Source organism: Paramormyrops kingsleyae, chromosome 24, assembly GCF_048594095.1.
Source record: "Paramormyrops kingsleyae isolate MSU_618 chromosome 24, PKINGS_0.4, whole genome shotgun sequence".
Classification (NCBI taxonomy): Eukaryota; Metazoa; Chordata; class Actinopteri; order Osteoglossiformes; family Mormyridae; genus Paramormyrops; species Paramormyrops kingsleyae.
Genome location: NC_132820.1, coordinates 27,532,432 through 27,553,478, shown reverse-complemented (window position 1 = coordinate 27,553,478; position 21,047 = coordinate 27,532,432). Strand labels below are relative to the sequence as shown.

The 21,047-nt window shown below is 41.4% G+C and overlaps 3 protein-coding genes and 1 long non-coding RNA gene across 4 annotated transcripts; 2 read left to right on the top strand and 2 right to left on the bottom strand.

Annotated features, from left to right (window-relative positions):
• The first annotated feature begins 3,066 nt into the window (after positions 1–3,066).
• On the top strand, positions 3,067–4,346 carry LOC140582336 (uncharacterized). Its single transcript, XR_011985268.1, has 3 exons — positions 3,067–3,202; positions 3,578–3,649; positions 3,783–4,346. It is a non-coding gene; the product is annotated as an uncharacterized lncRNA (long non-coding RNA).
• A 1,482-nt stretch (positions 4,347–5,828) lies between these two features.
• Positions 5,829–7,606, bottom strand: LOC140582419 (nicotinamide/nicotinic acid mononucleotide adenylyltransferase 1-like). Its single transcript, XM_072706775.1, has one exon. The coding sequence runs from the start codon at positions 7,604–7,606 to the stop codon at positions 7,055–7,057; it is 552 nt and encodes a 183-aa protein (XP_072562876.1). The 3' UTR covers positions 5,829–7,054.
• Positions 7,607–7,635: 29 nt separating this feature from the next.
• LOC140582418 (uncharacterized) lies at positions 7,636–13,375 on the bottom strand. Its single transcript, XM_072706770.1, has 4 exons — positions 12,004–13,375; positions 9,535–9,643; positions 9,096–9,279; positions 7,636–8,985 (listed from the first exon to the last, which is right to left on the bottom strand). The coding sequence occupies exons 2-4, from the start codon at positions 9,581–9,583 to the stop codon at positions 8,253–8,255; spliced, it is 966 nt and encodes a 321-aa protein (XP_072562871.1). The 5' UTR covers positions 9,584–9,643; positions 12,004–13,375; the 3' UTR covers positions 7,636–8,252.
• LOC111842334 (uncharacterized) lies at positions 12,201–19,609 on the top strand. Its single transcript, XM_072706469.1, has 6 exons — positions 12,201–12,222; positions 14,474–14,697; positions 15,860–15,968; positions 16,224–16,407; positions 16,518–17,241; positions 17,831–19,609. Exons 1-6 carry the CDS (start codon positions 12,201–12,203, stop codon positions 18,446–18,448), a joined length of 1,881 nt encoding a protein of 626 aa, XP_072562570.1. The 3' UTR covers positions 18,449–19,609.
• Positions 19,610–21,047: the final 1,438 nt, after the last annotated feature.

Below are 21,047 nucleotides of genomic sequence, written 5' to 3'. Positions count from 1 at the left end.
GGATCAATAAAGTATCAATTATTATTATTATTCAGATATATCCTCTTATATATGGAGAGGAAGGCATCCCCGTTTGAATAAAGCTCATCTCCAGAAATCTAGGCGTTATGCAGGCCTGGCTTTGCCTAATTTCCATTATTACTATTGGGCAGCTACAGTAATATACGCTGTATTGCGTTTTGCTTCTATTCCCAAAACAGATAATTCTCCATCCTGGGTGTCATTGGAATTGAATTCAGCTAAAGAATCTTCTGTTTTGGCACTTCTTGGATCCTCACTTCCTTTAGCCCGAAACAAGTCAATTGATAATCCGGTTGTCTGGCATACTGTGAGAGTATGGGCTCAGATGAGAAAACACTTCAATTTAACTGGTTTTTCTCTTTTGAGTCCAATTTTATCAAATCATCTTTTTCAGCCCTCCTTATCCGACCCTGTATTTTATGATTGGCATAGAAAGGGAATTGTGTGTTTTAATGATTTGTTTTTCAACAATAGCTTCGCATCTTTTACTCAACTTTCTGATAGATTTGATCTCCCAAATACTCATTTTTTTAGATATCTGCAGATTAGACACTTTCTCAAATCTCTAATTCGGACTTTCCCTGAGTCACCAGTTATGAATGCAGCTGATATGTTTCTTACTTTGCAACCAACGCGCAAAGGGTTAATATCCGTTATTTATGACAAACTGGCTGGTATGAAATGTCCCTCTATTAATAGAATCAAAACTGCTTGGGAACAGGATTTTAACGTGTCATTGAGTGAGGACACTTGGGACTCAATATTTAAGTTGGTTAATTCAACATCTTTATGTGCCCGCCATTGTCTTTTACAGTTTAAAGTTGTGCACAGAGTTCAAATGTCCAAAGTCAAACTATCGCGTATTTACCCGAATGTGGATCCCCGCTGTGACAAGTGTGGAAATGAGGATGCTTCGCTTATTCACATGTACTGGTCGTGTCCTAGTCTTGAAGAATACTGGAGGGGGATATTTCAAACCCTGTCCTTAGTCCTCAAACAGCCTATACACCCCGACCCTTTGATCGCGCTCTTTGGCCTCAGTGATGCTGATACATGTCTGACCCCGGTGAAACGCCGGACACTATCCTTTGCTTCCCTTCTAGCCAGACGTGCAGTCTTACTCAGATGGAAAGGTGCTGCTCCACCCACCCATGCTCAATGGATGAGGGACCTTATGTCCTGTTTAAGCCTCGAAAAGATACGCTACTCGATTAGTGATACCAGTAAAGAATGTCAGAAGGTATGGGGGCCCTTCCTGGAGTATTTTTCAAGTCTTCGGTCTCAGACTCCGTCAATTAGTAATACCCAGTAAGGTTCCAGAAACAATATTGTCGTCGTGTTCTTTTTAATTAGTCAATCTGGCAAGAGGATGGGGTTATTATGTGGTAAGGTTTTTGGGTTTAGAGTTGCACACCTTGTTATCATTACTGTTTTTTGAATATGTCTAAATTATCTTTTTTTTCTATAATACTCTACTGCAATGTTATCTGGTTTCTTCATGCAACCCTTTCAGAATTGACTTATTTAGTGAGGTCATATTTAGTGAGGTCAAATTTAGTGAGGTCATATTTAGTCTTTTGAAATAACGTGTGTGCTTTTTGTTTTGTTGCTGGTGTCTTTCTCAGGTTTAAAATCAATAAAAATATCTTTGAGAAAAAAAAAATGTTTATAATTCATTGCTAAATATGGTAAGCAGAACAATCTTTCCACAGAATAAAAAACAATGTATCAACTTGCATACAGTTTTTTAAATTTTTACTTACATAGTATTACATAGCATAGTAATGTAGTAGATTTCCAACCATTAGGAATACTGGGGATGGAGAATATAATGAAAGTATTTCTGAGTGTTTACTTATGAATTGTAACTTTTTTATTACTATAGCTACATGGGTTAGCTATAGTAATATTTCATGGGAGATCTGAAAATGTGTTATTAAACTGTGCCGTTACTCAATAAGAAATGCTTCCAGTTACTTGATATGAAAATAAATGACAAAGGCAAACCTGTCTGGATGTAGGAAAAATGAAGTTACTCATTAGACCATATTACTTTTTTCCGTTGCTCAGGGATCCAGGTTTTGTGCTCCGGGCAGCAGCTGATGCATCTAGCACTTTTAAAATTATTACAGCTCTTCAGCAGAGATTGTTATTCCAAATGACCTGCTCTTCACCCTTTTGTGCAGATGAATGAGTCTTGAGAAAAGGCCTTTAATCACAGGTTCATCACTGTCGTGTTTTCTGCATCTAAGGAGTCGGGGAGGAAGCGTTGCTGAGATCCACAGGCAGCCACACTGTGGGGGATTAATGTGCTTCACCACTTCTGCTCCTTCAGATATCAGGGCAGTGCTGCGTAAGGTAGCCCTCAAAGCTCAAAGTGAAGCACAGGAAGGTGGCGGAGCAGCACGGGGACGTCTATGTGGTGAAGACCCTCAGCCACCTGAGGGACTATTCCTTCTGCTTCAGGCTGAATGAGGTGTTTGAGGAGTTCACCAAGGGACTGGATGAAAGGCATTGCAAGGTATGGGAGAGAGCAGCCAACAGACACGATTTATTTCAGAATTGTTTGTACTGTAATGCTATCCACACCTTCTGATTAACAGCTAAAGCCATGAAAGTGAATGCGAAAGTTCAAACAAGGAGACCTAATGAACGCCAGCGTGTCCAATCACAGCGGTCCAGGTTTTATATAAAGAGTAAATCTAACCCACTTCTTTAACTCCTTTACAGCTATTCGTTCTCCCGCCTCCTCCCCTCCACCTCCTTCGCCTCCTGCCTGGTCGCCTGGCCAGATCTGTCAGCTTCTGAGTCGATGGAACCAACGATCAAGAGACGGGCTTCGCCAAATCACTGTTCACATGCTCATTTAAATTTGTTCAACAAATAAACACTTGTCAACTATCTATTGAGGTCTCCTTGGTTGAAATCACAGGTGCCTTAGATATGCTGTTTGCTGCTTCTTGCCTAAACGGTAACTAATAGCTTTGCTCGGGCTTCATCCGGCACTCATCAATGCAGTCGCCATGATGCAGGCAAAGCACATGATCATTTGCTGACCTGTTCCTGTCCATCCTCGCAGTCAGTGGTAAGATGGGAGAGTAACACGCTGGTTTGCATACAAACGGGTGAGAAGATGAACCGTGGCTGGGCCCACTGGATCCAGGATGATAGACTTCACCTGGTAACAGCAACAGTCTTTGTAATGCCATTAGTAATGCAATAAAGCAATACTGAAAGCAGCATTTCTGCTAATTTAAATGTATCAGATTTAACCAACAAGCACACAATTACTATTGCAGAGATATTTTTTTAAAACATTATTCAGTGGATAGCACTGTCGTTTCACACCTTCAGGAACAGTTTGAATCTTGGCTCCACAACATGTGTGTAGAGTTTCCCCATCACAACCCTGTCCAGAATGAGTGATTGAAAATGGATAGGTGATTTACAAATGTATTCCCCTGTATTACACTGTAGGTTGGCCATGAATGCAGGTGAAGAATATTTGTTTGCTGGGTTTAAGTACTGACTCAGATATATTATGATGTTTTTTCAGTGATGAAGGGAACATTAATGTAGGCATGGCCTTCAGAGCCACATGTGTTGTATTTTTACTAGACAGCAACAGGTATGTATATCATATTTCAAATGAATTGAATATAACTTTTAGTAGTTTTCTCTTATTTTTTTTTCCTGAAACTCAGATTAACACTTCGAACAGCTGTGTCACATATGAATAGATCTGTCTTTTTCCTTTCCAGGAACTGTTCTGTGAAGATCAAGTCTGCAAACAAGTTTTCAGAAAGAATGCTTCATCATGCACTGAAATGTATGAGGCATTTTTTAAAGCACCATAGAAAATAGAAAAAGAAAATAGTCATCATTATATAGAATTTGTTTAAAGAGTATTTTTTCCTGTCCATTCCTCAAATTGTCAGCTAAAAGTCTTGTTTGGTTAATATAAGCATTATTGTGTTTCCAGTCTTTGGATTATTTCAGTACATTCGGCGTCTGACCACCTTGTGTTTCCCATTTGCGTTTCTGCTTTAGTGCTCCTTGGGTGTCTGTTATAGACCGTCTCAGGACGGGCAATAAAGTGCGTGTCTTCTCTGGCAAGCAAGTCTCAGTGTCTCTGCTCCATCGGTGCCTCGATCCGCCCAGCACCGAAATGTGTTTTCATCTCGCCGTCAGTGTGCCTCTTTTGCTCAGAATCAGCATCGCAGTTGAGTGTCACGCATCCACTTTGTTTTATGGTCCAAAAAGACCACCTATTCTACAGTTAATGCTTTAAACAGATTCTTTGAGTAGGGTGAACTATGCAAAAGTGGGACACTTTTCGGCAAATGATTTAGAAAAATGTCTTGAAAACCATTTGTGTGGACATTTAGACAATCTATAATCAATATTTAAGAGTTAAATGGGATAAAACATAAAGGGGCGCTTCCCATTTCTTGATGAGCTTGTTTAGGTAAAGTGGGACAGTGGTGTTTTTATATAGAGGCAACATATTCTTTAATTGCACAAAGCAATATTGACCAAACCATAAATAAAATCATTGTCTTTAAATCCCCTTGAAACATTGCTTGGTATATTTTGCCGACAAAAATTAATATATATTTTTTTGAAGAATGTGCTTTATTTTTTAAAGACTATTTCCAGCTGTCTTTTACTAAAAACCAACATCTTAAACAATATAACCCATTATATGCTTCTAGAGCCTTATCTTTCGAAAGAGTTATTTTGTTTGTCGGTCCACTTGCCGTGCGGTCGCGCTACACATTGAAATTCTGAGAACATCCATCATAAACATCTCACACAAATGAAGACAGTTGGTGAAGACCAAGCCCCATTGTAGCATCATACACTGTTTGTTTTCTTAAGTTGTTGATTTCTTTAAAGTAGCATAGGGCAAAGCTTAAATGTCCCACTTTACCTGATGTCCCACTTTTGCTTAACTCACCCTATTATTATACAGACGTACAGGTAAAATGCATGCAACCTATTTTGAGACTATTTGACTTGGTTTATTAATTACTAGTAGGCTAATTAAGTAGCAATTATAATTAAGTAGTAGTGCACGAAAGCTCACAATTAAGTTGTAATGGAACTACTTCGAAGTTCACCTGTTGTCCATAAAAAAAAAAAAGTCGACTGCGACCTCGTTTGACCCTATTTTAAATGTTTTTGTATGTGAGATTCGTAATATCGTTTTCACCGAGGTGATCTGAGTAAGTTTGTGTGGGTAATTCAGCAACCAGCAATATCCATCAATATGTCCGTTAACATCAGTGGTACCTGGGACATGGTCATTAATGTTAATTTTGATGCCTATATGGTTTCACTCGGTGAGTATGACGAGTTGAACTACTTTTCCCTGAAATGTAATTTTCTGACTTCGGGTTCCAGAATGGAGTCTTCTTGCACATTTAGCTGTCGCCTGGCTGTTTCTGTGTAGCTGCAGTGTTTAATAGACCTAATATTGGATGTCACTAGTAACCAGGTCTTATGGAATATAACCCTAAATGTGTCGCCACTAAGTGGGTCACGTAACAAGGGATCCACACCAGTCCTACTGATTTGTGGCCATTTTTGTGCTTCACAAGAAAAAAAAATGGCAGCCACTCTGTACACACCGGTCCACTCATACACGCAAACATACACACAGTCTGAAAACACATTGTCCGAGGGGGCGAGCAAAAGAGTAATCCAGTAAACAGGCAGGAGATCAAAAACCAGAAATACAATCAAACCAAAGCAAAAGTACAAAAGGGCAAAAGCAAAAATCAGAAAAGCAATAACCAAAACTGTCAAAGTCAAACTGAACTTTATTGTCATCTTTCCGTATACAAGTATACGGAATATATACAGTAGAGATTCTGTGCAAGACAAGAAGAGTGCAAATGAACTGAGAAGCATTTTAAGTAAAGTGCAGTAAACGCTAACAGCTTTCTGGCGCAGAAGCAAAGTGCAAAGTAAGATTGTTTGTGCAAAATGATTTTTTGTGCAAGTACGGTATGAATAAAATATATCTATGTGCAAATACAGTATAAATACAGTACGATACATGTGAAAATACAGTATAACAACGTATAAGTATAATATCAGAGGGCATATATGTAGCAGCAGGGTCAGTTTAAAATGTAAATTTTTTTTAAAAAAAATAGGAAAACAGTGTAGGTCAGGTGGGTTACGAGAGGGTTGAGGTAGATTGGAGGACCCTGGGGGGTAGCATGGTGTTGAGAAGCCTGACAGCCTGAGGATAAAAACTGTCGTGCAGCCTGGCTGTGATGCTGCAGATTCTCCTCCTGGATGGCAGCAGGGTAAACGGTTCATGTGAGGGTGTGAGGAGTCCTGCACAATGCTGCAGGCTTTTCGAACTGTCCTTGTGGTGAATGTGTCTTGTAGTGAGGGCAGTGGCACCCCGATGATATTCTCAGCTCTTCTAACTATCCTCTGCAGGTACTTGCGATCGGAAACGTTGCCGTTTCTGTATCAGACGGTGATGCAGCTGGTTAGAACGCTCTCAATGGTGCTTCTATAGAACGTAGTGAGGATGGGAGGGGAAGGCTCGCTCATTTCAGCCGCCGCAGGAAGTGTTGTCTCTGCTAGGCTTTCTTGGTGAGGGAGGTGCTGTTGGTCGTCCATGCAAGTTCCTCGGTGATGTGCACCCCAAGGAACTTGGTGCTCTCCACAATCTCCACAGCTGAGCCACTGACGTTAAGTGGAGAATGTGCAGGACGTGTCTGTCATACACCATAATCAAACCAATAAGGTAAACCAATAATAATCAAGCAATGAGCAGAGCTCTCGAATTGTCTTCGGCTTTTCAGGTCAAGGAGCCGGAAATGACGGAGGGTGCATTGGTAAGTCCTGGGCGGAGCAAAGGCCAAACGGAGGGCGTGCTGCAGACGAGACCTGTGGGCGGAGCCAAGCTTGCAGCGGCGCGTAACAGGAGATCCCAAACAAATGGGAAGGTAGAAATGGCAAGATGACGAGGCTACAGACGGGCAGAGTGGCAGTGGGGGGGCTGGCCTCAGTCATACTTCCCTGCATGTTTCTGCAGAGGAGCCGACATAACATCTGCGTTCCTCTGCTCATTCTCAGCGGTGTAGAGGCGCCGCTGCCGGATGTAGCTGAGGACCGGTTGAGGCAGCAGGTTCTGCACAGTCTGACCACACTGCAGCATGCGGGGGATGTCTGCGCTCGACTCCTTGACCGTCGACTCGCACACCATGTGGATGTTGTGGAAATGTGGCCAGAGGTCGTCGGAGCCCTGAATAATGGCCTCCAGGTCGGATCCATCGTCGGTGATGCACACCAGTCCAAAGTTTTTGATGATCTCCTCGATGTGCTCGAGCTTCCACAGCCCCGGCACCACAAAGGAGTTCAGCATGTCAGCACCACAGAGAAGCATCAACCGTGGCCCGTCACGAAGACAGGAAGCATCGACAGACATACACATGGATAATTCACTTGGCAGTGGATAACTGAAACTAAATTCCACCAGCTTGTGATCTGAGATTCCAACGAATGAACCAGATGTACCGTCATGGTTCTGGACGGCACGGGAACGGGAACGAGGCATGGTGCACAAAGAAGGGGCGGACGACCCACTTGCGGCTCCAGCAAACAAAACAGGGTTTATTAAACAAAACTGAAAACACTATAAACACAACTAAACCAAAAAGACCACAAGGGGTCAAAAACAAAAAGGGGAATAAACAAGACTAAATAACAAAAACCAAATACACGCAGAACACTGAAAATATCAAAACCATCAACCAACGATAATCATACACATAGACACGACGCGACGAACCAGCGGGGAACAGAACAAAAGGCAGGAACTAATATACTACAAGGGTAACGAGACTAACACAGGACAGGTGAGGCTAATTAACAAAACCAAGGAAACAGGGCACAGGTGAAACCAATAAACTCAAAAGGAACTGAAAACAGGGAAACTAGGAACTGACCAAGGAAACGGAAACTAAACACTGGAATTAAACATGTAAAGACACAATCAGGGGCACAAGGAACATAACCAAAACCAACTACAAAATCAGACATAAGAACTAAAGGAACTCAAATGAAACACTAGGGAGCCAAAATACCAAAATAGGAGGTGGGATTCAAACACACGACAGAAGGATACTCAGAACAGAAGGGTATACAGACAACCACATGCTCAACACATTGAGCCACAAGACCAGACAGGTAACAGGGGAAACTCAAAGACAAAACATGAAGGACGGGATGACCAGCAATGCCTGCTGGTCAAACGGGGAAGGGACACGGAAGGAGCACAGCAGGGGCCGACCCTGACATGTACATACATTCTGTACACCGGTGGAACAAACAAGATCCAAGGTATGACCCTTATCATGCGTTGGAAAATCAATATGCTGCACAAAACTGAAAGAATTCAGTACTGAACACAGCTCACTAGCCGATGGACAGTCAGTATCCACATGAATATTAAAATCACCAAGCAAAATCACAGCGGTAGACATGCCACAAACAAGACTAAGCATCTCATTGAGATCAAGGAAAAAATTAGGGTGAGGCTTCGGAGGTCTGTAGATTAATATGACGTGCAACGGAGCCTTTCCAGCAATTTTACAAGCCAGATATTCAAAGGATGTAATCCCATGAAACTCAACAATTGCGGTTTTAACACAGTCACGGTGTATCACGGCTAGACCACCACCCCTGCCCGTCAGACGGGGTTTACAAAGAAAACTATAACCCAGAGGTGTAAGTCGATTTAGGTGCAAGTTATCTTCTGGTTTCTGCCATGTTTCCACAAGCAGCAACATGTCCAGATTTTTAGCAACAGTCAGGTCGTTGAGGAAAGCAGTCTTATCAGTCAGCGACCTACAGTTCAGGAGCGCACAGTGGAGAGTGTGTAGTCCTTCGTTATGCCAGTCTAGTTCCTGGGAGAGCAGTTCCTGCCGGTGATGCCTGGGAGCAGATGTTAAAGATCAGTTCAGCCAACAGGGGGTGTAATAGTCAAAGGAAAGGACTCATAGTTGAAAGATGGGGCCCTTCTTTCACCCTTAGGGCGAGCTCACCTTAGCACTTTGACTGTCTCCAGCCATTCGGCCTGCCTGCTCTCCCAGCTGTCCACCTCAATCCAGCTGTGGTTCTCTACCGCCAGCTTGGCCATTTCCACCCGATGGCTGGCCTCGATCAGGCCCTTCTCGTTGTAGCCATCGCCCACTGGTGATATGATCCCCTTCACAACTTCATAATGTCCTGGGGAAGCCAAGCACAGCACAGGTGTCCTATGTTGAGTATGGTTCATACTTTTTAACAAAGTAAGTTTCACATTTAAACTCTGTGGAGCTAAAAGTTAACACGCTATGAACCAGCAAAGAGGCTGGGTATGTCATACTTAATGTTCCCAAAAAATTACAACTTTTTATATAAAAAATCAAGTTGGCATAAGCATTTTGTTAGTAGCTTATGACAGGCCAGTGCGCCGTGTATGAAGGCTAGCAGGCGGAGTACCTTTGATCTGCAGGTGCTCACATGCCAGTTCAAACATGCGCAAGTGCATGTTTGTGACTGGGTTGTAGGAGCCACAAGACAGCAGCACCACATTGGTTTTCTTTGGTACCTGCAGAAAATGCATTGGGAAACATTACAAAATTACACTACATGTAGTCACATGCAGTTTTCTGAATGGGCAGAAGGACAGGGTCCAGTGACAGCACCAGTCTGCTAGTGACCTTCCAACTATCAGCCTAAGGTCTTAACCCAGTGAGTGATACACCAAAACAAGCCAGATGCTTCAGCTTCTTACTCCAACTTCTTAGTTTTATAATAATATTTCAGTACTTAATCCAACAATAATCCGTAATACTCCATTGAATATTTCCCTCAACAGAATTCTGAAAGTGATTTCCATAACAGAAATCTGTTTATAGATAAGGATATAATGCACCACACTACTGAGCAACCTTAAATTATGCATTTCAGTTGCGATCCAAATTACAGCACAAGTGACACTTTTTGTGATTTTCAAAGTGGCCCAGAGGAAAAGAAAATTAGAAAAGAGCTCTCAAATATATTTCCTTTATTTCTCCTAGACAAGTATGAAGTCTGTGAGAAACCATAACGAGACTATGGCTTATTTCTCCTGTTTCTCATTTTATTCTAAAAGATGCACAAAATCTCAAATTAGACTCCTTTTAAGTTTCAAATGAGATTTCATCAAGGTCTAAAATAATTCTCATATTTTCTCAGCTTTTGTGTCTCTTTTTGATCTCAGGCAGAGAAAACCAAGAGTGCTCCCTATGAACTTATTCCATTCTCATCCCAACTTCTTTCCTATGTCTCGATCATACTAATTTCTCTGCCTTTAATGCATATATAATAATATCTTAAGTTGATCTCATTATCCTCCACACAATTTGTTTATAATTTTTAATATTCTGTTATAGGCTGAATGAATTCAAAATGACTTTATATGCTGCAAAGCTGGTATTGGTATAGTTATTGGTAATAACTATATTTTCTGTAAGTATCCCATGAGACATAATTCAGTTATGTTTCATGGACCACCTCATAAAACAGAGTTTAAGGCTACATTCACACTGCCAGCCACATTGTTCAATTCCGATTTTTTGCTCAGATCGGATTTGTCTATCTTGACGGTTCACATTCATAAGTACATGTGAACTGTATCATGAACGCATCAGTCCTCCGAAACGTCACGCATGCGCACATTGATACGTTTTTACACGACTTTTTACACGGGTAAAAAGCTGGTCGTAAAATTGGCACGTTGTGCGGCCGTGACCGCTGAGCTAATTCGAGTCTTTTGCCTCTTTAAACTTTGACTTCAGGCTCTTTATTTTTCTTTGGCATTGTAGCCACGTGGCAATTATTTCAAATACTACTATATTACGATAGGTTCCTTCCATTTTAGTTTGAACAGATTCATTTCCCCAAATAGTTTCATTTGCGTGTCCACACAGCCCTGAAAAGATCAGGGGTGAGTTTCCCGAAGCGTTCTTAACGCTACGTCGTTCTTAAGTTCTGTGTTAAAAGATATAACTAACGAACGACGTACTGTAGTGTTAAGAAGGCTTCGGGAAACTCACCCCAGATCTGTGTCACATTAAGGCAAAAAATCCGATTTGAGTTACTTCAGCATGGCAGTGTGAACGTAGCCTTAGACTCATTTGTCAGTGCGATATAATTACTATTTCAACGCAGTGCAATTTCAAAATAAAATCCGTTCTTATATATTTTTTTACCTCCTGGTTGGCTCTCACTTAAAGTTTTCTATATGAAAATGTCTTCCATTTTGCCACCTTGAATCCTCACACAACATAGGCCTGTTACGCAATCATTAACAACAATAATAATTTGTAAGAAGATATGTTTAGTGTTCAAATGGCCTTACTTTTTGAGAGGAGGGGTGGATTGTGTTCGGAGAGGGGAGAGGGGCAGGCACAGTTTTGCAAGAGACGGACAGGGTGAGGAGAAACAGGCGGATTAGCGGCTCTACGAGTATAATTTTAAAGCAACTTTAACTATATCGATATAAATGATATTGTCTCATCATATATCCCGTATGAAAACATATCGACATATCGTAAAAAGTCGATATATTGCCCAGCCTTAGTCTATACAGTATATGTGTTTTAAAAAAAGACTTATCCCACTACCATTGAAATTCAATATTTGTCCCTGAAATCTAGTCGAATTAGATGTGCCATGAAATAAAAATACTGAACTAAAGTACAAGTATCTTAGAATTGTACTTAAGTACAGTACTTGAGTAAATGTACTTAAAATTAGCCTACTTATATGTACATACCATCTTCCCACTGATTCACCAGTCGCAGATACTTTTTCCTACCTCTGAGTACAATCGAATTCAACATACCTACACTTGCGTACTACTACAAAAATTTAATTATTCATTCTTGGGTAAAAGTAATATTTAATGGCTTTATATCCACTTACCGCTTTCTGAAGTTGTACAAACTTGGCGCAAAAAGCTCTGAACTGTGAACCTTCTGGCTGATGTACTGTATAGGCACAATGTCAGAATTAGAAAATGTCATTGGTGAAGAGCGCTATCTATTACACATGGTGCATCGTGATTGGTTAATTTACAAATTAGGCTGACTTAAGCTGTGACCGTTAAGTGAGCGCGAAAGATGCGAGGGACGAAGGAGAGAGGTACTGCCTCGTAAAAGAAAGAAAGATAATTTTTTGTTGAATATAATTTGAGTGAAGTTTTGTATTTATGTTGGTTACAATACTTTTTGAAATCTGGTCGGCATGTGCGGCAAATAGTAATTACTGCAGGCTGTCTTCTGAAAACTGCGGGAAGCCGACGACTTCGGCCGAAATACTCTATTTTAATGGAGGTTGTAGCTTTTCAGTTATAGCTGTAACTTAATCATTAGAATCCGACATATGCAAGATGCGTTGATTTTCGCACCCATTAATCACAGGTTTGTAACTTTGGATAGGTGTACAGTACGTACGCCTAGCTCTCAGTTGGTCGCGAGCCCTGCTGAGATAAATAGGGTCGCTGGCTTATTCGCGTATTAATCCGTTAATGACGTTAAAACTACGGTAGAAATTTTAAGAAGCGTCAAGATTTTATTGTTAAATAGATGAGAAATTAGTTTTTGTCTTGTTTCAAAACTGGAATTACAATTGCGTATTAAGACTAACGAATTAATTTAGCCATCAATGTAGGGCTGCACATATTGAAAAATTACATCGCAGTATTTCATAATGTGATTAGGCCTGCAATTAAATGCTAATTGGAAAAGTAAAATCCTTAATACTGTAGATTTATCAAGGTAATAATTATGAAAATCGAGCCGGCCCAGCAAATATGTTGTTATAGAGCTAAATAGAGTTAGAATCAATAAAACATAATCGCCATTTGAGCTAAAAATGTGACTTTGTCGAGGTAAAATAATAAAGGTTAAGAGAACGTCACTATCTATCTGAATATGCATTTCTAATCTAACATGTTTGTTATATGTAAACGATTTTTGTTAATTAAAAATCTTTTTAAAAAATTCGTAGACGTATTTTGTATAAGTAATAATATTAGGTATGTTACAATCCCCGCGATCGGCGGCGGCCTTTTTCTCCAGCTGCACCTGCTGGGCGCTTGATACGTTGCTCATGGGCTTCCCCCAAAAACTCGGCTGTGGATTGACTGTTTTTGGGTATTCCATGGTGATTCCCTCTTATGGTGTAGAGGAGAAACCCCTTTCCTGGCTCGTTTTCGAATTTGTAATTTATGTTGAGATTTTCGTGCTTTCCCGTCGTTTCAAAAAATTTGGTCCACTTTGACGTGCTACAACTACTCATCGGATGAATGGACACTGATATAATGTCAATGTCTTTTCTGTTATAATATGGTTAAATTCAGTTCCAAAACTGTAGCAAATGGTATCAACCAAAAATTGCTGCAACAACTTATGAGATGTACTTTTAATATTAAATTAAAAAAATTGAAGCTGAATTAACATAAGAACCACTTTAAAATTGAAATACTGTACTGTTATTCACAGATTGGAATGCCTGCCAGGGGAAAAAGATTTGCCCAAAAGAGCATGCTACCCACCAAAGAAGATGAGACTTTATGAACAAAATCCTGGCTCATCCAAAGATGACCAAGATGGTAATTGAATTATTCTTACATTACTGCACAACTCTTTTATACTATTTCTTAAAATCTTTTTATTTTAACTTTTAATTTTGGTGATATGGCAACCAAAATCTTAGATGATACCTAGTATCTAGGGTGGGGGCCACAGTGGACTGAGTGCACTCTACCTGGTAGCATACATGAATTATAAATAAACATAAGAAGCTGTTTCATTTGCAGCATATTAAATCATTGTAACATTATATACTGAAATAACAGACCCAAAGCCAACTAACATGGACATGCCCATATTCATATGATTTGGGCTATGATAAAACACTGTTTCATACAACATTGTCTGACAACAGGCACAGAAATATGCTAATGGGACCAACTATATTGTGAATTTGGCTGCAACAAAACCATAAAAGTAATGATGGAGAGCAGGAGGTTGAATGCTGAGTAATAGGCTCTGGCTGCAGTGAATTGGGTCTGTATCGCACAGGAAAGACGGCAGCTTTCTGTCGATTTTAACTTTTATTGTGAACACTGGTTTTCCTCAGTACTCTGTATACTACCTATCTCCCCATACTCTGAGATGATGCCATCGTTCATCACGTTGTTTCATTTTGAACATTGTGATATGACAGTTCATTAGGCATCACCCTACCCTGTTTTGAGTAGTTTATAAATTAAGATGTAGTAAAATCTCCATTATTCACTCTGTCTTCATTTTAAGGTCTTTTTGTGTTTTTGACATTTGAGGATGGATACACTACAAAAAATTTTAAGGCTTTTTAAGAATTTTTTAAGGTGATATATTACAGAAAGATGATAAACCCATTGCTTGCTTCAGAGATCTGAAGCCAGGAGATGTAGTACTGGCAAGATGGTCTGACAACAAGTTCTACAGTGCCACAGTGGACTATATTGGAACAGCTGACAAGACGGTGGATGCTAAGAAGGGCACAAGGAAGGACATAAAAACAAAAGATGCTGCTGCTGAGAGATTCTACAACCTCCCATCACTGCCTCAGGTAGTTCAATCCACCTCTGCACAGCAATACCCAATTTCTGTGGCGTGCAGTGTCAACCAGCCTCCACCTATTCAGTCACCTCTGCCTTATAAGCTACAGTCCCAGCCTCCACCTGCTCAGTCATCTCCTTCTACCCACCCACAGTATCAGCCTCAACCTACACGGTCATTGCCTGTTACTCAGCCATTGTACCAGCCTCAATGTTCTCAGGCAATACCAATGACCCACACACAATACCAGTGGGTGGGTTCTGTATTTGGTAGGATTTGGAGCGTTTGCATTGTAGTGATGGACACTAAATTTGTGGTAATATGCTATTCATCTGTTAAAAATTAATGTGCCAATGTGCAAAGTGTTGTAAACTTGGCTGTTTTAATAAAGGCCTTAATTGTTTCAGCATTTATAAAAGTGTCCATTACTGTAATATTGATTTTGTGTGTATGTGTGGGTGTGGGGATTTGTTTCTCCGTAGTGGCTCTAGTACTGCTCATTTTCTTTTACTAAGGAGAAAAAATGAGCCATTAATAAGACTGAGTTGAGTTTAGTGAGCCATCTCCCTTAAGTCTCAAGTATGACTCCTGTTGCTAGTTGTCCTGTCTCATCTATTTCTCCTAGTGAATTTTAGGAGAAACATATCAGAAACAAACCACACAAAATGGAAACTAAAATGAGGCTGAAATCAGAATCTCAATTTTGTTTCCTGAGCTGTAGAAGAGCAAGCTTTGAGCAGCAAATTTTTGCTCTGGGGATCACTTTGAAAATCACAAAAAGTGTCACTTGTGCTGTAATTTGGATCGCAACTGAAATGCATAATTTAAGGTTGCTCAGTAGTGTGGTGCATTATATCCTTATCTATAAACAGATTTCTGTTATGGAAATCACTTTCAGAATTCTGTTGAGGGAAATATTCAATGGAGTATTACGGATTATTGTTGGATTAAGTACTGAAATATTATTATAAAACTAAGAAGTTGGAGTAAGAAGCTGAAGCATCTGGCTTGTTTTGGTGTATCACTCACTGGGTTAAGACCTTAGGCTGATAGTTGGAAGGTCACTAGCAGACTGGTGCTGTCACTGGACCCTGTCCTTCTGCCCATTCAGAAAACTGCATGTGACTACATGTAGTGTAATTTTGTAATGTTTCCCAATGCATTTTCTGCAGGTACCAAAGAAAACCAATGTGGTGCTGCTGTCTTGTGGCTCCTACAACCCAGTCACAAACATGCACTTGCGCATGTTTGAACTGACACGTGAGCACCTGCAGATCAAAGGTACTCCGCCTGCTAGCCTTCATACACGGCGCACTGGCCTGTCATAAGCTACTAACAAAATGCTTATGCCAACTTGATTTTTTATATAAAAAGTTGTAATTTTTTGGGAACATTAAGTATGACATACCCAGCCTCTTTGCTGGTTCATAGCGTGTTAACTTTTAGCTCCACAGAGTTTAAATGTGAAACTTACTTTGTTAAAAAGTATGAACCATACTCAACATAGGACACCTGTGCTGTGCTTGGCTTCCCCAGGACATTATGAAGTTGTGAAGGGGATCATATCACCAGTGGGCGATGGCTACAACGAGAAGGGCCTGATCGAGGCCAGCCATCGGGTGGAAATGGCCAAGCTGGCGGTAGAGAACCACAGCTGGATTGAGGTGGACAGCTGGGAGAGCAGGCAGGCCGAATGGCTGGAGACAGTCAAAGTGCTAAGGTGAGCTCGCCCTAAGGGTGAAAGAAGGGCCCCATCTTTCAACTATGAGTCCTTTCCTTTGACTATTACACCCCCTGTTGGCTGAACTGATCTTTAACATCTGCTCCCAGGCATCACCGGCAGGAACTGCTCTCCCAGGAACTAGACTGGCATAACGAAGGACTACACACTCTCCACTGTGCGCTCCTGAACTGTAGGTCGCTGACGGATAAGACTGCTTTCCTCAACGACCTGACTGTTGCTAAAAATCTGGACATGTTGCTGCTTGTGGAAACATGGCAGAAACCAGAAGATAACTTGCACCTAAATCGACTTACACCTCTGGGTTATAGTTTTCTTTGTAAACCCCGTCTGACGGGCAGGGGTGGTGGTCTAGCCGTGATACACCGTGACTGTGTTAAAACCGCAATTGTTGAGTTTCATGGGATTACATCCTTTGAATATCTGGCTTGTAAAATTGCTGGAAAGGCTCCGTTGCACGTCATATTAATCTACAGACCTCCGAAGCCTCACCCTAATTTTTTCCTTGATCTCAATGAGATGCTTAGTCTTGTTTGTGGCATGTCTACCGCTGTGATTTTGCTTGGTGATTTTAATATTCATGTGGATACTGACTGTCCATCGGCTAGTGAGCTGTGTTCAGTACTGAATTCTTTCAGTTTTGTGCAGCATATTGATTTTCCAACGCATGATAAGGGTCATACCTTGGATCTTGTTTGTTCCACCGGTGTACAGAATGTATGTACATGTCAGGGTCGGCCCCTGCTGTGCTCCTTCCGTGTCCCTTCCCCGTTTGACCAGCAGGCATTGCTGGTCATCCCGTCCTTCATGTTTTGTCTTTGAGTTTCCCCTGTTACCTGTCTGGTCTTGTGGCTCAATGTGTTGAGCATGTGGTTGTCTGTATACCCTTCTGTTCTGAGTATCCTTCTGTCGTGTGTTTGAATCCCACCTCCTATTTTGGTATTTTGGCTCCCTAGTGTTTCATTTGAGTTCCTTTAGTTCTTATGTCTGATTTTGTAGTTGGTTTTGGTTATGTTCCTTGTGCCCCTGATTGTGTCTTTACATGTTTAATTCCAGTGTTTAGTTTCCGTTTCCTTGGTCAGTTCCTAGTTTCCCTGTTTTCAGTTCCTTTTGAGTTTATTGGTTTCACCTGTGCCCTGTTTCCTTGGTTTTGTTAATTAGCCTCACCTGTCCTGTGTTAGTCTCGTTACCCTTGTAGTATATTAGTTCCTGCCTTTTGTTCTGTTCCCCGCTGGTTCGTCGCGTCGTGTCTATGTGTATGATTATCGTTGGTTGATGGTTTTGATATTTTCAGTGTTCTGCGTGTATTTGGTTTTTGTTATTTAGTCTTGTTTATTCCCCTTTTTGTTTTTGACCCCTTGTGGTCTTTTTGGTTTAGTTGTGTTTATAGTGTTTTCAGTTTTGTTTAATAAACCCTGTTTTGTTTGCTGGAGCCGCAAGTGGGTCGTCCGCCCCTTCTTTGTGCACCATGCCTCGTTCCCGTTCCCGTGCCGTCCAGAACCATGACGGTACATCTGGTTCATTCGTTGGAATCTCAGATCACAAGCTGGTGGAATTTAGTTTCAGTTATCCACTGCCAAGTGAATTATCCATGTGTATGTCTGTCGATGCTTCCTGTCTTCGTGACGGGCCACGGTTGATGCTTCTCTGTGGTGCTGACATGCTGAACTCCTTTGTGGTGCCGGGGCTGTGGAAGCTCGAGCACATCGAGGAGATCATCAAAAACTTTGGACTGGTGTGCATCACCGACGATGGATCCGACCTGGAGGCCATTATTCAGGGCTCCGACGACCTCCGGCCACATTTCCACAACATCCACATGGTGTGCGAGTCGACGGTCAAGGAGTCGAGCGCAGACATCCCCCGCATGCTGCAGTGTGGTCAGACTGTGCAGAACCTGCTGCCTCAACCGGTCCTCAGCTACATCCGGCAGCGGCGCCTCTACACCGCTGAGAATGAGCAGAGGAACGCAGATGTTATGTCGGCTCCTCTGCAGAAACATGCAGGGAAGTATGACTGAGGCCAGCCCCCCCACTGCCACTCTGCCCGTCTGTAGCCTCGTCATCTTGCCATTTCTACCTTCCCATTTGTTTGGGATCTCCTGTTACGCGCCGCTGCAAGCTTGGCTCCGCCCACAGGTCTCGTCTGCAGCACGCCCTCCGTTTGGCCTTTGCTCCGCCCAGGACTTACCAATGCACCCTCCGTCATTTCCGGCTCCTTGACCTGAAAAGCCGAAGACAATTCGAGAGCTCTGCTCATTGCTTGATTATTATTGGTTTACCTTATTGGTTTGATTATGGTGTATGACAGACACGTCCTGCACATTCTCCACTTAACGTCAGTGGCTCAGCTGTGGAGATTGTGGAGAGCACCAAGTTCCTTGGGGTGCACATCACCGAGGAACTTGCATGGATGACCAACAGCACCTCCCTCACCAAGAAAGCCTAGCAGAGACAACACTTCCTGCGGCGGCTGAAATGAGCGAGCCTTCCCCTCCCATCCTCACTACGTTCTATAGAAGCACCATTGAGAGCGTTCTAACCAGCTGCATCACCGTCTGATACAGAAACGGCAACGTTTCCGATCGCAAGTACCTGCAGAGGATAGTTAGAAGAGCTGAGAATATCATCGGGGTGCCACTGCCCTCACTACAAGACACATTCACCACAAGGACAGTTCGAAAAGCCTGCAGCATTGTGCAGGACTCCTCACACCCTCACATGAACCGTTTACCCTGCTGCCATCCAGGAGGAGAATCTGCAGCATCACAGCCAGGCTGCACGACAGTTTTTATCCTCAGGCTGTCAGGCTTCTCAACACCATGCTACCCCCCAGGGTCCTCCAATCTACCTCAACCCTCTCGTAACCCACCTGACCTACACTGTTTTCCTATTTTTTTTAAAAAAAATTTACATTTTAAACTGACCCTGCTGCTACATATATGCCCTCTGATATTATACTTATACGTTGTTATACTGTATTTTCACATGTATCGTACTGTATTTATACTGTATTTGCACATAGATATATTTTATTCATACCGTACTTGCACAAAAAATCATTTTGCACAAACAATCTTACTTTGCACTTTGCTTCTGCGCCAGAAAGCTGTTAGCGTTTACTGCACTTTACTTAAAATGCTTCTCAGTTCATTTGCACTCTTCTTGTCTTGCACAGAATCTCTACTGTATATATTCCGTATACTTGTATACGGAAAGATGACAAAGTTCAGTTTGACTTTGACAGTTTTGGTTATTGCTTTTCTGATTTTTGCTTTTGCCCTTTTGTACTTTTGCTTTGGTTTGATTGTATTTCTGGTTTTTGATCTCCTGCCTGTTTACTGGATTACTCTTTTGCTCGCCCCCTCGGACAATGTGTTTTCAGACTGTGTGTATGTTTGCGTGTATGAGTGGACCGGTGTGTACAGAGTGGCTGCCATTTTTTTTTCTTGTGAAGCACAAAAATGGCCACAAATCAGTAGGACTGGTGTGGATCCCTTGTTACGTGACCCACTTAGTGGCGACACATTTAGGGTTATATTCCATAAGACCTGGTTACTAGTGACATCCAATATTAGGTCTATTAAACACTGCAGCTACACAGAAACAGCCAGGCGACAGCTAAATGTGCAAGAAGACTCCATTCTGGAACCCGAAGTCAGAAAATTACATTTCAGGGAAAAGTAGTTCAACTCGTCATACTCACCGAGTGAAACCATATAGGCATCAAAATTAACATTAATGACCATGTCCCAGGTACCACTGATGTTAACGGACATATTGATGGATATTGCTGGTTGCTGAATTACCCACACAAACTTACTCAGATCACCTCGGTGAAAACGATATTACGAATCTCACATACAAAAACATTTAAAATAGGGTCAAACGAGGTCGCAGTCGACTTTTTTTTTTTTATGGACAACAGGTGAACTTCGAAGTAGTTCCATTACAACTTAATTGTGAGCTTTCGTGCACTACTACTTAATTATAATTGCTACTTAATTAGCCTACTAGTAATTAATAAACCAAGTCAAATAGTCTCAAAATAGGTTGCATGCATTTTACCTGTACGTCTGTATAATAATAGGGTGAGTTAAGCAAAAGTGGGACATCAGGTAAAGTGGGACATTTAAGCTTTGCCCTATGCTACTTTAAAGAAATCAACAACTTAAGAAAACAAACAGTGTATGATGCTACAATGGGGCTTGGTCTTCACCAACTGTCTTCATTTGTGTGAGATGTTTATGATGGATGTTCTCAGAATTTCAATGTGTAGCGCGACCGCACGGCAAGTGGACCGACAAACAAAATAACTCTTTCGAAAGATAAGGCTCTAGAAGCATATAATGGGTTATATTGTTTAAGATGTTGGTTTTTAGTAAAAGACAGCTGGAAATAGTCTTTAAAAAATAAAGCACATTCTTCAAAAAAATATATATTAATTTTTGTCGGCAAAATATACCAAGCAATGTTTCAAGGGGATTTAAAGACAATGATTTTATTTATGGTTTGGTCAATATTGCTTTGTGCAATTAAAGAATATGTTGCCTCTATATAAAAACACCACTGTCCCACTTTACCTAAACAAGCTCATCAAGAAATGGGAAGCGCCCCTTT

What these genes read in the sequence shown, in the direction of transcription:
- LOC111842334 (XM_072706469.1), top strand. Translation starts at nt 12,201, where the DNA reads ATGCGAGGGACGAAGGAGAGAG. An exon ending in GAGACAGTCAAAGTGCTAAG is followed by an intron (nt 16,408 to 16,517) that starts GTGAGCTCGCCC and finishes ATCTGCTCCCAG; the next exon opens with GCATCACCGGCAGGAACTGC. An exon ending in TCATCCCGTCCTTCATGTTT is followed by an intron (nt 17,242 to 17,830) that starts TGTCTTTGAGTT and finishes TGTTTTCAGTTT; the next exon opens with TGTTTAATAAACCCTGTTTT.
- LOC140582419 (XM_072706775.1), bottom strand. Translation starts at nt 7,606, where the DNA reads ATGCCTCGTTCCCGTTCCCGTGCCGTCCAGAACCATGACGGTACATCT.
- LOC140582418 (XM_072706770.1), bottom strand. Translation starts at nt 9,583, where the DNA reads ATGCACTTGCGCATGTTTGAACTGGCATGTGAGCACCTGCAGATCAAA. An exon ending in TGAGCACCTGCAGATCAAAG is followed by an intron (nt 9,280 to 9,534) that starts GTACTCCGCCTG and finishes TGGCTTCCCCAG; the next exon opens with GACATTATGAAGTTGTGAAG. An exon ending in GAGACAGTCAAAGTGCTAAG is followed by an intron (nt 8,986 to 9,095) that starts GTGAGCTCGCCC and finishes ATCTGCTCCCAG; the next exon opens with GCATCACCGGCAGGAACTGC.